Consider the following 13423-nt stretch of genomic DNA (forward strand, 5'->3'; position numbering starts at 1 on the left):
TGGCTGTTGCTCAGTGGGGGTCGCGAAGGTAATCTTGCGGGGAGGTATAGCATCCCGCCTGATTTTATCGGCCTCCCGCTGAAGCTCGGTGACCTTGTCCTTCCAGTGTTGCCGAAGTTCCTTGACTTTTACCAGTTGTTCGTCAACCTCAAGCTCTCGCTGGTGGAAATTTTCCACGAAGTGCGTGGCCTCTTTCCTTTCATCCAGCATTGCCGCTGCGGTTCTGGCGAACTTCTGGGCTGTTGCCAGCATCTCCTGTCTTTTAGCTTCTAGAGCCTCCGGATCTGCGGCATCGTCAGGGGTTATGGGTTTGTTGAGAATATCCGAGTGTGCGATTGCCTCCATGTCTGCTTGCTCAACCAGCTCTTCTGGGGACAGCACTTCCTTGTGCGGACGCTCCCGCGAGAGCGGAGATCCTGCACGGGATGGCTGTGGATCGGAGTAGGTGTTGTCATCCTCTGATTCGCGTTGATCCAGCGCCGCGACGGTTGCGAGAACCTGTTTAGGCTGGGCGGATTCAACTTCAGGTTGATCACCATATCCGTATTCCTTCACCTTGCGATCGAACTCCTCAGTATCCATGGAGGGGGCATCCCCGGAAATTAGGCTTAGGTTACCCAGGATCGACTCTTCAACCGGATTTCCGCTTTCTCCGAGCTGACCTCCTCGCTGATCCGGAGCGGCGTTGTTTTCCGGTGCATCGGCCTCGCTCGGGACCGAGCTCCGGCTTCTTGAGGGGCGGTTCCGGCGGTATGGGCCAAGAAGTGCACGAAGTGACACCTTTGCTTCTCTAACACACGGGAGACCCGGGCGGATCCGCATTGGTCTTCCACCTTTACTCCTGCTCAGGGGTGGATTGGGTGGGTTTTGATTTTTTCAGATCTAAGGCGGAATCTTCCTTGGGAAGTTCCTGCGTCTCAGATCGGATCTTCGCGACTGCGTCCCGCTCAGCGGCGGGCGCGTCAGCGCTACTTACCAGTGGGTTTCCGTCAGAATCGACGGTTTCCCCGATGAAGATGTGTATGCCGCCAACTGGGACGATGGAGAGCTTGACGGGGTCGGTCTTAGCCGGAATCCAGCACTCATCCGGAGGGACGATTGGCAGATTTCCGGCGTAAAGGACGCGCCCCACGGCGATGGTGTCGTCGTAGCTTCCCATGGCGGAACCCTCCCGGTTCCGGCCTCCAGACGCCGCTGGCCCCACGGTGGGCGCCAACTGTCGTTGCCTAATCGACGGTACCTCGGAGGAGGGATCCTCACGAGGGGAGAAGAAGTATGGGCCATAGGGCGGAGTGCACACGGGACGGTGGTACACGATTTACCCAGCTTCGGAACACTCGCACGATGACAGGGCCTACTGCTGCTTGTCCGAAATTATCCGGGCGCTTTCGCGTTGTTACAATGAGTTGTGGTTGTGCCTCTAGGGCTCCCGGGATCCGGCTTATAAAGGCGCACGGATCTAGGGTTTACATGGAGAGTCCTAGCCGGATTACAGGTTTGCCTAACTACGGAACTATGTCTTGCCGTGTACGTCAAGGATCCGCCTTCCTCTATACGTCGTCCTGGATCCGGGTCCCTACTGGGCCTTCATAGATCCGGGTTCCTCCAAAGATCGGTCGGATCCGGCTTCCTCCTCCTGGGCCGGACTTCATCCTTCAGGATCTACAGCAACTGGGCCGCCCGATGGGCCACATGCCTCATCACCATCTATGGGCCACCCGGACTTGCCGGATCTAGGCACTGTCGATGGTACACCCATGAAGTATACCCACAACAGTACCCTTTGGTGTATGGGTGCCAATAATCTCAAAGTTTACCACTGGACGTTTGGCAAGTCTACCAAACACCATAGAGCGCTACAACACGGTAGTATCATTCTTAGATCCACCCATGCCAAAACAAAAACGTGTCAAATCCACATATCATAGTCTACCATGGCATCAAGTCTCCAATATGACGTATGAACATTTCCCGCCAATTGAATGGACTATTTTTCCAACCCCAATAAATGTAGTCGATGTAACATCCCTCTTCTAGTTAAACCTTATTAGGGTTGGTTGTGCATCATGAGCATCATCTATATTTTCCTAACAAAATTTCACAGCAGAAATAAAATGTAAAACCCCTTAGAGGCGCAAATCTTCCTCTGATTTCAAATGCTCAAATTGTTTCGAAATTTCAAACTAAACCTACATGACACTTCTATAGGTAGCTATTTGGAGTAATAGCCCTCACAAATACGCTAAAACAGAGCTACCTATCTGGAGTGTACCGTGGCCCAGATTTTGACATGCCACATAGTTCCACAGTGCAACTTATCAGAGACTATATTGGCAGATCTACACTACTACGAAAGGAGACTCGTGTCATAAGAAACGGCTCGTACCTGCTTGAGGTCGGCGCCGGCAAAATAGGAGAACGAGAGGGGGATTGGGAAATATTGGACATTTGTCCTCAAAGACGAACACTTGACGGTGGATCATGTGGGGCTCCTTGATTCCTAGGGCCCGGTCTCCATGAAGCCTATACTGCTCGATATATCTTGGCCGCTCCATTTTCCATCTCAAAGGTCACCGAGAAGGCTGTAGTTGCCTTCTCTTGCATTCCTAACTCACCCCGCAGCCGCACACCACCAGAAATGATGAGGGAAGGAAATGAGGTGGGCATACATGAAACGGTCTTCCACCACAACCGAAAATAACGAGGGCGGAAGGCGGCGCACCTGCCCCGCCATTTATCGTCAAGTTGTCGCCTGCCGCCACCGTAGGGCTCTCAATTCATCGAGTTGGAGAAGAAACGAAGAAGGTATAACGAAGCACGAGCACAGGACTCACAAACTGGGATGTTCTCAGCCCGACTAGTGACAAGACGTCTAGGTCCGTTATTCTAGTAGCATCCCAGTAAAGGTGGGCAGGCCTATTTGGCTCTATTTGACGAAGGAACGTGCTCACCGACACTGCGGCAAAGATAAGATGATCCAGAACGTTGGTATGACAAATCTGACAGTTCAGAACATCAAAACGTTGAAAGGGCTCATAGGTGGTTGAGTTTTACTGTTATCTAATGTTGAAGAGAATACATACAATCTACCTGACTAAACTCTCGTTTTTAGCCCGCAAACTGGCCCTACGCTGATTCGTGCATCATTCATGGAAGGGTATGTTCTTCTGTTGCATTGCGAGAGCTCTCTAGTTCAGTTTGATAAGGTTGCACACTCCCCAGTGCAGTATGGCTGGTGTGCTGAACTAGAATATATTGGCTGGGAGGGTTACGTACATGTATTTGTCTCTGATCTGGTAGCCAGCGATATTGATGTGCACCATGGGTAATGGATCTCCATTTTCCAGTTCAAAAAAAAATAAATCTGCTAGCATGCAGATTGTCTTCATCTCACGAATGCCGTGCATGCCGATATAAGTAAACGTAAAACCCCAAAAGATGGGAATAAGGCTATATTATACTTGGAAATAACATAGAACAACAACATGCACCGGAAATTCAAAACGGAACTCGGGTCCAGATGATCCCTATATCTGGACCATTCATTTTCGTTGTGATCTGTGTACTAGACAGTACAGTGGGTAGTATTCCACAACGTATATTAGTTTTTGAACAGTACATCTCTGCCACACAGTGTCCTCATTTAAAGCAAACCAAACGTTATCCCGTTCCAAGTCCGTCAGTCCATCGACGAAGTGGACCATGCGTGACCACAAACTGATCCACTGTTCTCTGAGCTGTCAAACCAGCCATTGCGTGACCAGAAACTGATCCACTTTTCTCCATGGAGCAGTCACCAACCTTTCGCTTACCATCCTTCACACTTGGATGCTATCTTCCTCTAGCCAACATAAATGGGTATTCAAAATAAAAAATTACAAACAAAAGTAGGAAAATAGTGAGAAAATTAGGGTTCAAACCCAAGACGTGTTGTTGCATGCTATCTTCCTCTAGCTAACAGACCAACCAAATGCTTGTGTCAATACTTGGATTGCATTTTATACAATGTAGATAATAATTGATAGTTGTATAATATAATTTGAAAAGTTTAATACAAAATTTGGGTATTCACCTGAATACCCAAAAATACACATAGGCCCACCCATGATGGTCTGTCCTCCAAGCCAAGGCCATCCCTTGTTTCTTCGAAAGCCATGGTAGAAAAGGATCTCCTTGGACAGGCATGCTAACTTGTCATAAGCTGTGGCACTTGTATCTCCTGCCTAACAAGTTCCATTGCTTGTATGTATAGAATGGAATGCCTCTTTGTGAAATTTTTCCCTGCTGCCTGGTCACGCTGGTAGTGCCGCATGTGTTCCGGAAGCACACCCCTTGCATCTCTCGTCCACCGCTTCAGGATATGCTTTTTAAATATCTCAGTTGCTCCAACATAATCCATCACCTGAGACCAAAAAAAAAAAGGAATCAGGCAGGCTTTCTAGGCAAAACCGATACAAAACACTGGTATGCTTTTTTCAGTCTAGGTATCAGGATAAATGGAACATACCTTCAGAGCATGCCCACAAAGCATCCCCATGGGTGCAAACATTCCGCACTCACAATCGAACTGCTCCCCCTCATCTAGTATATTCACATCAAATACTCTGCTCCACTTTTCCCGCCTGGAGGCATCTGTGTGTGTGGTTCTGTAAAGTCTGTTCTTCTCCACCTCCTCCACCTTGTATGCGCATGCTTTGAAGATCATCTTCCCAAATTGCTCGAACATTGATCTCGTGTACACCTTACTGGCATGTCTTTCAATTGTAAAATTATATCGCACGACAGACCCGCTATACACAGTTAAGTTCAATCATCATATGACAATTCTACATCTTAAGTTCAGCTTTTCGTACAGAGGTAGAAAGTATTGCTAAAACGGGAGAAGTTACTTACAACTTGTGTACGCTTCTCTTCGTAGCTTTCATCTGCTTCACGGTCATATAGCAACCTCATGTACTGACGGACAAACATGTGCATCGAACAACCTTTGGGTATGTACTTCTTAAGCATACTGTTCGCACTCTCGCTTCATTGCGTGCTAGTCATTTTTGCACAGAAAACCACTTTGAAATAAGACTTAGCCCATATCTCTCTGATCTCATATAATTGTGTCATGTAGGGATGTGACCTAAGCTAGTACTTCTCGAGCATCAAGTCCCAAGCTTGCTCGAACTCATCCACCGTCAACATTTCATTTACCACTTTGTGGAATTCTGCTCGAAACGCATGCCACCTCGTGAATAATGGCCCCAGGCACTCCTTCGCTTTCTTCAGCATGTGCCATTTGCACCAATGATGCGATTTCTTCGCTTTCTTCGGCATGACTTTCTTTATGGCTACCTCCATTGCTCGACACTGGTCTGCACAAAGACTCGCTACATCAGGAAAGTTGTAATAAGAATAACCATTTCCACTACATGAACGAAAATGAATTCACCCGTGAGTGTGGTCTTTGGAGGCACACCCCCATCATGCGGATGAATTCTGTAAACACCTACTCGAAGCTGTCCACCTGCTCATCCCTCACCATCACCCCTCCTAAAATTACGCTCTGGAAGTGATTATTAACACCTACGAATAGACCGGAAGGCATGTCATACCGGTTGGTTTTATATGTCGTGTCAAATGTTACGACATCACCAAAATATTATATTGCAGCCGCCCTGAGGTTCTTGATCCTGGTATCCGTGTCAGCCTGGACTCTCAACACAAAATCTGGGTCCTTCGCACCTATCTGGTAAAAAACATCAATTGTTTTTCTTACATCATCATCGGCCTCTTCTCGACTAAGCTGGCTACACAAATTACGAAGTGATCGCAACGGTAGGTTGTCAACGCTTCCAAAGAAGCTACCAATGATGCTGTAAACCTTGCCAATATTAATAATTGTTGGCTCTTAGCTGTTTCACCAAGTCCTTTGTGAACATGTCTATGTTCACCTCTCAGTCAGCAAAAGGTTATGAGTGACCCGGTGCTCTGTAATGTGCCAACCATTATCTACGGACCTCAGCAGTCGGATCATGGCAGGGCATTCACACCGACAGGACCTTGTATTCTCCGCAGTGGGCTTCCCCTGCAGCGCACAACAACAGCAAATTGGCATTTCCATTACTCATTTTCCGCAGGCCCGCGACCAAGACTAGAAAATTGTTACGAACACTGCAAAATTTTATTCTAGGCCCTTACCTAGGAACCGCAGACGATTTCTAGCATGCATTTTTGTTTTCTCTGCGTTTAACCGGCTCTTTCCATATCTGATCCCAAAGCCATGCTCCCAGGAGTACAGGTTATAAAAATCGTAGGCTTCACTCAGGGAGTCGAAACTTGTACCAAGCGAAGGGTCAATGACCTTGTCTCCCAACTTATCTGCATAACACCAGACCAATTTCTCTAGTGCGCTTTGCATGTCCACGCAATGAGTTCTGTCTGGCGGGGCACGGCCGACCCGTACCTGAAAAGAAAATGGTGACTCGTGGTATCAGATGTAGCACCTATAAAAACAGCAATGACACTTTTTTTTTTGCTTAAATAAGATCATGTATTGTCTCCGCGCCCCTCTAACTGGCAATATGTATCCTGTCATTCCTGCGCCAGACCATATCCTAATACTCGTTACCTACAGCAGTAACTCCTACGGTGCGCTCGCATACGCCCACAGAAAAAATTCAATTTTCTCTACATAATTTAGCAACTTTTCGTGATGCACACATGATTCCTATCATTGTTCATTCCAGAGGCTCCGTCAAAAAAAAATGTTCTTACCTCAACATGTGCCAAAAGGGGAATGAATAATGTCTTCAGCCTAGTACACAACAAAACTAGATAATTCAATCCAGCCATTTGCCATACCCCCAACTAATTAATTCTTATTCGTAATCCATTTCATGCCCAAAAGTATCAGTTCCATTCCCCATTAGGAAATATGTGCACCTTTTTATTGCAGAGACACACTTCCGGAAAAGAGTTACACATATTTTTCACCGGATCACATACTGTGGGCTAAAGAAAAAGATTTTACTGAATCTAACCTTTTTGTCCAGCCAGGCGAACTGGGATTCCCGTGCCCAGTGGACTCTGCTGAATCAGCGGTACCGCATCCTCCACACCGCCAGCTCCTTCGGCCACCAGGTCTCCAAGAACTGACATACCCGCTGCTGCCGGACCAGCATTGCTGCTCACCTGAGAGCATCTCCAGCCGTGTCCCCCAAAGCGTCCCCCAAACCGTGCCGGATTGAGCGTTTGGAGGACGTGGTTTGTTCGTGCCGCGTTTTGGGGACGTCGCTCCCCAGCCGCGTCCCCCAAACGCCGCCCCCAAACATTTAAAATAATTTTTTTAACACATAAACCATTTATATCAAATGTAGCATATGAATAAAAATGTTTGCGAGGATTGTTTTCAAATTAAATTACAACAAACAATAAAACAAGTAATTAAATATAATAAATGAGAACCCGAGAACGCCTACAGCGTCGAACTTGAGCTTGAAGTATGGGTCGAACTCTCGAACGCCGTGGAGGATATTCATGAACAGGCCCTTGCTCATCGTGTACCGGCGCCGAAAATTGTCGGCATGTGTTGCCCCGTCGGCGAAGTAGTCGTTGTGCAGCATGGCATGCCCCTCCATCCTCTGCCGGGGCTTCGACTTCCTTCTCCCGGCCTTGATCCTCCGCGGCGCGGCCTCTTCCTCTTCTCCGCCTCAGCGTCAAGCATGTCCTGGAGGGACGCGATGATCAGCAAATGCTCCCGCAGGTCGTCGTCGAACGCTTGCTCGTCCTCCGGCCGACAGGGGCAAGCATCTCATCGTCGCTGTCCATGGCTAAAGCAAAATCAATGGTTAAAATTGCGCCGAGGCGAGACGACGCAACAAACAGCGGCCAATCGTGCCTACACGGCAGAGTCGTCGAGCACCTTACGTGCGCGGAGGTGGGGCGGATTTGACGGCGCGTTCCGGGACGTGCTGGCGACGCGGCGGCGGCGGCACGACCGGCGGGAGCCCCGGCCGCGACAACGGTGCCGACTCTCGGCGAGAGATCGGACGCCCAAACCGCCGGGAAATCCGGCGGCGACGGTGGGGTGGGAGGCGCGGGAAGGAAGGAGCGACGAGAAAAGAGGCGCGAACCAACGGTTTATGCAAATAGTCGCCGACATGTGGGAGCCCGCCTCGCTTTTCGTTGTGTCCGGCGTCCCCGGAGCGTCCCCTGTAGGACGGGGACGGGCTCGGGGCGCCGGACACCGTATAGGGGCGCGCCGGACAAAAAAGGGCTTTGGGGGACGCGGCTGGAACGCATTTTTCATCCGGCGCGCCCCAAATCCCTTTGGGGGACGCGACTGGAGATGCTCTGAGTCCTCCCCTTGTAAGCTCATCAGCGTTGCATCAGATGAATACTGCGTGTATATTATATAGGCATACTCAGGGCCGGTCCTGGGGTTATTGAGGCCTAGGGCGAGGCTAAAACTTGGGGCCCTTAATATCAAATATTTATATATATTAACTTAAATTTTCTTTTAGCATTCCTTGATTTTTTTCGAAATGGGGAAAATATCGTCCCAGCTTCTGCATCCAAGGGATGCACACGACTTTTTTTATTAGATTATACACAACACCTTACAAGAGCAATACAAAAGATCAAACTCGAAGCCACCTCACTAACCTACAGAGGGATGAAGGGGGTGACAATTCACCAACTCACATCAACCAAAAACCAAATGCCTTCTCAGGCCGCCATAGAAGTTACTACCGCCGTCTTCCTCGACTCTATCTTCAAGAGAGATCATCGCATTGACCATGTCAGGCCTGCCATCGATGCCGCCACGGCGCCAGACAATGCAAATTCACATATGATGGGGTCGATGTCATCTAATAATTTCTTCTCGATGCATAATGTTGCTAAACCGTATTAATTAGGATTTATTAAAGCACCAGTATTAGATTTGAAAATTTTGTGAATATATCCCCTATACGATTGTATCAAGGCCGCCACTTGTTACCATCTGGACCCTTTCACGACAAGGAAGACATGACAACACACAATGCTAAAAAAAGAAAACAAATAAAATTTTGAATGGTAGAAACTATGAATCATGTATAGGATAGAGTATAATATACCTCAGAAGTCAGATCAGTTAAATCGGTGATGTCTGTATGCGTATTCTGGCGACAGAGGTCCCAAAAATTGAAATTGACGAGACGACAAGCCGCGAACTCATAATTGAAAATTCAGAATTACATATTGTCCATATCTCTCACTGATCTTTGTGGTCTTGTGCAGACCTCGCAAACTGAGATGAACGGAAGATTAAAGGAGGCCCTGCGCTGCTAGCCTGCTACGAACTAGTAGTGGAAGCCGAGGCGATGAGGCGTCAGCCGTCTAGGGCGGAGACCAACTGACGGGATTACTAATTGCGGGCGTGCGACGCGATGGATCGCTTCGTTCTCTTTTGCATGGCATCCCGAGTGCCGATCGATCTCTCCTTTTCTATGGCCCATAGGCCTTATTTTGCTACTAGTCTTGACTGGAAACACGTACACAGAACCTGCACGTACACATAGATGTACATAGTAGTATACCTGGGTTGGGGGCCCTGAATTTTTGGGGCCTGGGGCGGCCGCACTGCCTGCCCCCCCTTAGGGCCGGCCCTCATACTACAACCCAGAATTTGGAAATCGTAAAATCAGCAGCAGGCCATGTATCACATGGAATCCGAACAACAGATCACACGCCACAGCCTAAAAAAACTCGCGTACCTGATCACCGCGTCCATGGGGAAATCCATGGGTCCGCAAAAAAAAACTTGGCGCAACCGGGAGACGGGCGACAGCCTCGCGCGAGGAAGAAGATAACAGACTCGAGGGGCTGCAGGCGGGTTGGTGGCGCGCAGACGCGGTGAGGCGATGCGCGGGCGGGGGCTTGCGTACAGGCCAGAGATGCGCGGCGGTGGGCGGGGGCCGGGGCTTGCGCAGAGGGGCCGACGGCGGCGGCCACCAGATTTCTCTCGAAATGTCACTTTCTGCTCTGGGGTATCCAAAACCGAACGATCTGGACTACTTTTGTCCTGTACCACTGGTCCTCCACCGTGCCCCAGAACATGGACCACTGGTACAGCAAACCCCGCCGTCAAACTTGAACCAACGTCGGCCGTCCCGTTCGACCGCCCTTCACCTCAAACAATGGACCCACCTCATTTACTTCGTCGTATTTCTCTCTGTCTTTCGAATTTCTGCACGCTGTATTTGCAGTTTTGCACGTAATAACAGATCGTAACGGATCCCAAGACAACATTCAATGGTCAAGATATAGGGATCATATGGACCCATGTTTCAAAACGCCCCTCCCAACATGCACATGTTTCTAATCCATGTTACTACGTACCTTTATAGTGTGTAGTAAATGTATGTGTAGTATCATGCAAAGTTGAATTCACCAGAACCATTACATCATCAGGGGCAGCCTCTGCCAAAGCAACAGCAGAATCAGGCAAATACGAGGCTCCCCTAGCAGCAAGTTTATGCGCTGCAGAGTTACAAGCCCTTGGACCATAGCTATGATACAAGTATGAAAGTTGAGACCCATAAAAGCTCTACCCTCTTTAAAAATTGCTCCACACGAAGTGCGATCGTAGGGGTTGGTTTGAAGCGCTTCAGCAAGGATAGTGGAGTCGGTTTCAATGAATCATGGTCATCCCCAGCCAGTGGCAGATCGCAAAGAACGCACGCATGCCTCAGCTTCAGCTCGAAGGGGATTACGGATATACCGTAGATGTTCGTACCCGGAGCCCCGGACATCACCCTGGGCATCTCTAGCAATAAAGCCCCAGCCGCAAGTATTAGAACCTGGAAAGAAAGCCCCATCCGTATTGAATTTGATGATGTCTCCCGTCGGTTTGGTCCATCTTGCAGATTGTTTCACAAATGTGGAGGTGCCATTCAGATAGAACATTTTACAGTCATTCACCCATCTGAACATTGTCGTCCAAATATCGTCTGCAGTTTGTGCCTTGTCTCCAGCGTTCAGATTGTTTCTTGCACTCCACCATTGCCAGCAAAGGATCAGAGCTCGAAGCTTCTGCTCAATATTCAGGCCCAGTATCGTCCAGAGAACTTCCAGAGCATTGGCACAGTCCAACAGCTTCAGTCTGATCTCCTCCATTTGCAGCTCCCGCCAACATTGCTTCAAGGCCTTGCATTTGAGAAAAGTGTCAGAACATTCATCTCAAAACCATTGCCAACCCTCCAAATAAGCCCCTCCTTCAACAGGTTGACTCCCTTCAAGATGTTACGCCAAGTACAGGACATGCCAGCCACAGGCACAACAGAAAGAACATTGCCACTTGGGAAATATTTGGCACTAAGGACTCGGGCACACAAAGAGTCAGGCTCAGTCAGCAGCCGCCACGCCTGACTCACAAGCATGGCAATGTTGAAGTTGTGAAGGTCACAAAAGCCCAAACCTCCCTCCTTTTTTGATTTTGTGAGTTTTTTCCAACTGAGCCAATGCATTTTGTTTTCATTTTCTTACTGTGACCACCAGTACCGACATATCATAGAGCTCATCTGCTCACAGAGAGTTTTTGTCAAATCAAAGCACAACATAGCAAAGGTGGGGACGGCCTAGGCACATGCCTTTATGAGGACATCCTTTCCCGCTTTTGACAGGGCTCTCTCCTTCCAACCTTGGATTCGCTTCCAAACCCGTTCCTTGAGGTATTCAAAGGTCTTGGACCAAGCTCTGCCCACATAAACTGGCAGACCAAGGTACCTCTCGCTCCAAGCAGTCGGCGTGATATGAAGGGCTCTCACCACCCACTTCCTAGTTTTTCTTGGAGTATTGTGACTGAACATTATAGCAGATTTCTCCAGGTTTATCGTTTGCCCCGAGAAATTCTCATACAAATGAAGGATCTCTTGCAGATGTTGTGTTGACTGTTCATTAGCATTCAGCAGCACCATCGAGTCATCCGCATACAGTAAATGATTAAAACTCTGGGCATTTGAGCTCACTTTGTACCCTGTAATCTCTCTTCTTCTTCCGCATGGTTCAACAGAGTAGAGAAACCTTCAGCACACACGAGGAAAAGATACGGAGATAACGGATCTCCCTGCCGAAGCCCTCTCTCAGGCAGGATCACATCAGTGAGGGACTCATTCACCTTCACCCTATATTGAACAGTGCTCACATACCTCATGATCAGTTGGATCCATCTTTCATGAAAGCCAAGCCTTGTCATCACCATATCTAGGAAGTGCCATTCAACCATGTCAAAGGCCTTGCTCATGTCGAGCTTAACAGCAGCATAGCAGTTTGTCCCCTTCCTCTTGGTATGCATGTAATGCATGCATTCATAGGCCAGAAGGATGTTGTCTGTTATAAGACGTCCAGGAACAAAGGCTGATTGGTTTGGCGATATTACCTCGGGCAGGATCAACTTTAAGCGATTTTCCAGCACCTTGGACACCAATTTGTACACCACATTGCACAGGCTGATCGGCCTCAGATCTTTCATCTTGTCAGGTTCATTCACTTTTGGGATGAGAACCACACAAGTTTCATTCTAGTCAGCCAGTAGGTCACCACCATTCAGGATATTCAGAACCTCCTATGTCATTTTCCCTCCCACAATGTGCCAGTATTTCTTGTAAAAAAGTGATGGCATGCCATCAGGTCTAGGTGACTTCAGGTCACCAATAGAGTCAAGAGCAGCCCGAACCTCCTCGGCAGTGAAGCATTTGGTTAGCATATCATTCATATCCGAGCTCACTCGAGGCAAAATAATTTCCTCGACCTCATGTGAGCGTGTTCCTGAAGAAGACAGAAAGGTATTAGTGAAATAGGACGCCACCACCTGCTCAATCTCCTCCTTCCCTTCAACCATGCTTCCATCTTCTTTTTGAGTTTCATGATTCTGTTCTTTTTCTTCCGCTCGGAGGCATACAGGTGGAAATATTTCGTGTTCCTGTCCCTATTTGTCATCCAGTTAACATGGGCCCTCTCCAGTAAGTGTCTTTCTGATCTTCCAATTTTGACAGTTTGAAACGAAGAAGTCCCTCTCTTCTCACTTTGGTCCTCGCTGATTCCATGCCTTCTGCACTACTCTAGCTCACATTTATCTTGTTTGATTCTTTGTTGGAGATCACCCAGGATATTCCGATTCCAATCCACCAGATCACCAAGAACACGTCGTAAGGCTCCATTGGAATACCTACCCTCCATCACCGTGCATCTATCCCATGAGTTCTTAACTATGTCCTCGCAGCCCTCTTCCTCCACCCAACATGCCTCAAAACGGGGGTGACTCCCATCCCCCATGCCACTCCTTCTCTTGCAGGCGCCATGAGTTTCAATGATGACCGGGCGGTGGTCCGAGTGCCTTGGATCACCATTGGTCACTTTGTAGCCACGGAAGCGGTCACACTAGGACTGGGTT

At 48.5% G+C, this 13423-nt stretch overlaps 1 protein-coding gene across 2 annotated transcripts; it reads right to left on the reverse strand.

Moving 5' to 3' along the window:
* Window positions 1–3964: 3964 nt before the first annotated feature.
* On the reverse strand, window positions 3965–7084 carry LOC124676254 (protein FAR1-RELATED SEQUENCE 1-like). 2 transcript variants are annotated; one of them, XM_047212343.1, is made up of 6 exons: window positions 7029–7084; window positions 6187–6451; window positions 5601–6073; window positions 4894–5360; window positions 4508–4790; window positions 3965–4402 (listed from the first exon to the last, which is right to left on the reverse strand). In XM_047212343.1, exons 4-6 carry the CDS (start codon window positions 4938–4940, stop codon window positions 4187–4189), a joined length of 546 nt encoding a protein of 181 aa, XP_047068299.1. In that variant the 5' UTR covers window positions 4941–5360; window positions 5601–6073; window positions 6187–6451; window positions 7029–7084; the 3' UTR covers window positions 3965–4186. The 2 variants fall into 2 exon arrangements, with proteins under 2 accessions (XP_047068299.1, XP_047068292.1); XM_047212336.1 differs by lacking the exons at window positions 5601–6073; window positions 6187–6451 and having other exon boundaries at window positions 4508–4792; window positions 7029–7045.
* Between the last annotated feature and the right edge of the window lie 6339 nt (window positions 7085–13423).

This window comes from Lolium rigidum, chromosome 1 (assembly GCF_022539505.1).
Source record: "Lolium rigidum isolate FL_2022 chromosome 1, APGP_CSIRO_Lrig_0.1, whole genome shotgun sequence".
Lineage (NCBI taxonomy): Eukaryota > Viridiplantae > Streptophyta > Magnoliopsida > Poales > Poaceae > Lolium > Lolium rigidum.

What these genes read in the sequence shown, in the direction of transcription:
- LOC124676254 (XM_047212336.1), bottom strand. Translation starts at nt 5,010, where the DNA reads ATGCTTAAGAAGTACATACCCAAAGGTTGTTCGATGCACATGTTTGTC. An exon ending in AAGAGAAGCGTACACAAGTT is followed by an intron (nt 4,793 to 4,893) that starts GTAAGTAACTTC and finishes TTAACTGTGTAT; the next exon opens with AGCGGGTCTGTCGTGCGATA. An exon ending in TTTGTGGGCATGCTCTGAAG is followed by an intron (nt 4,403 to 4,507) that starts GTATGTTCCATT and finishes TTTTGGTCTCAG; the next exon opens with GTGATGGATTATGTTGGAGC.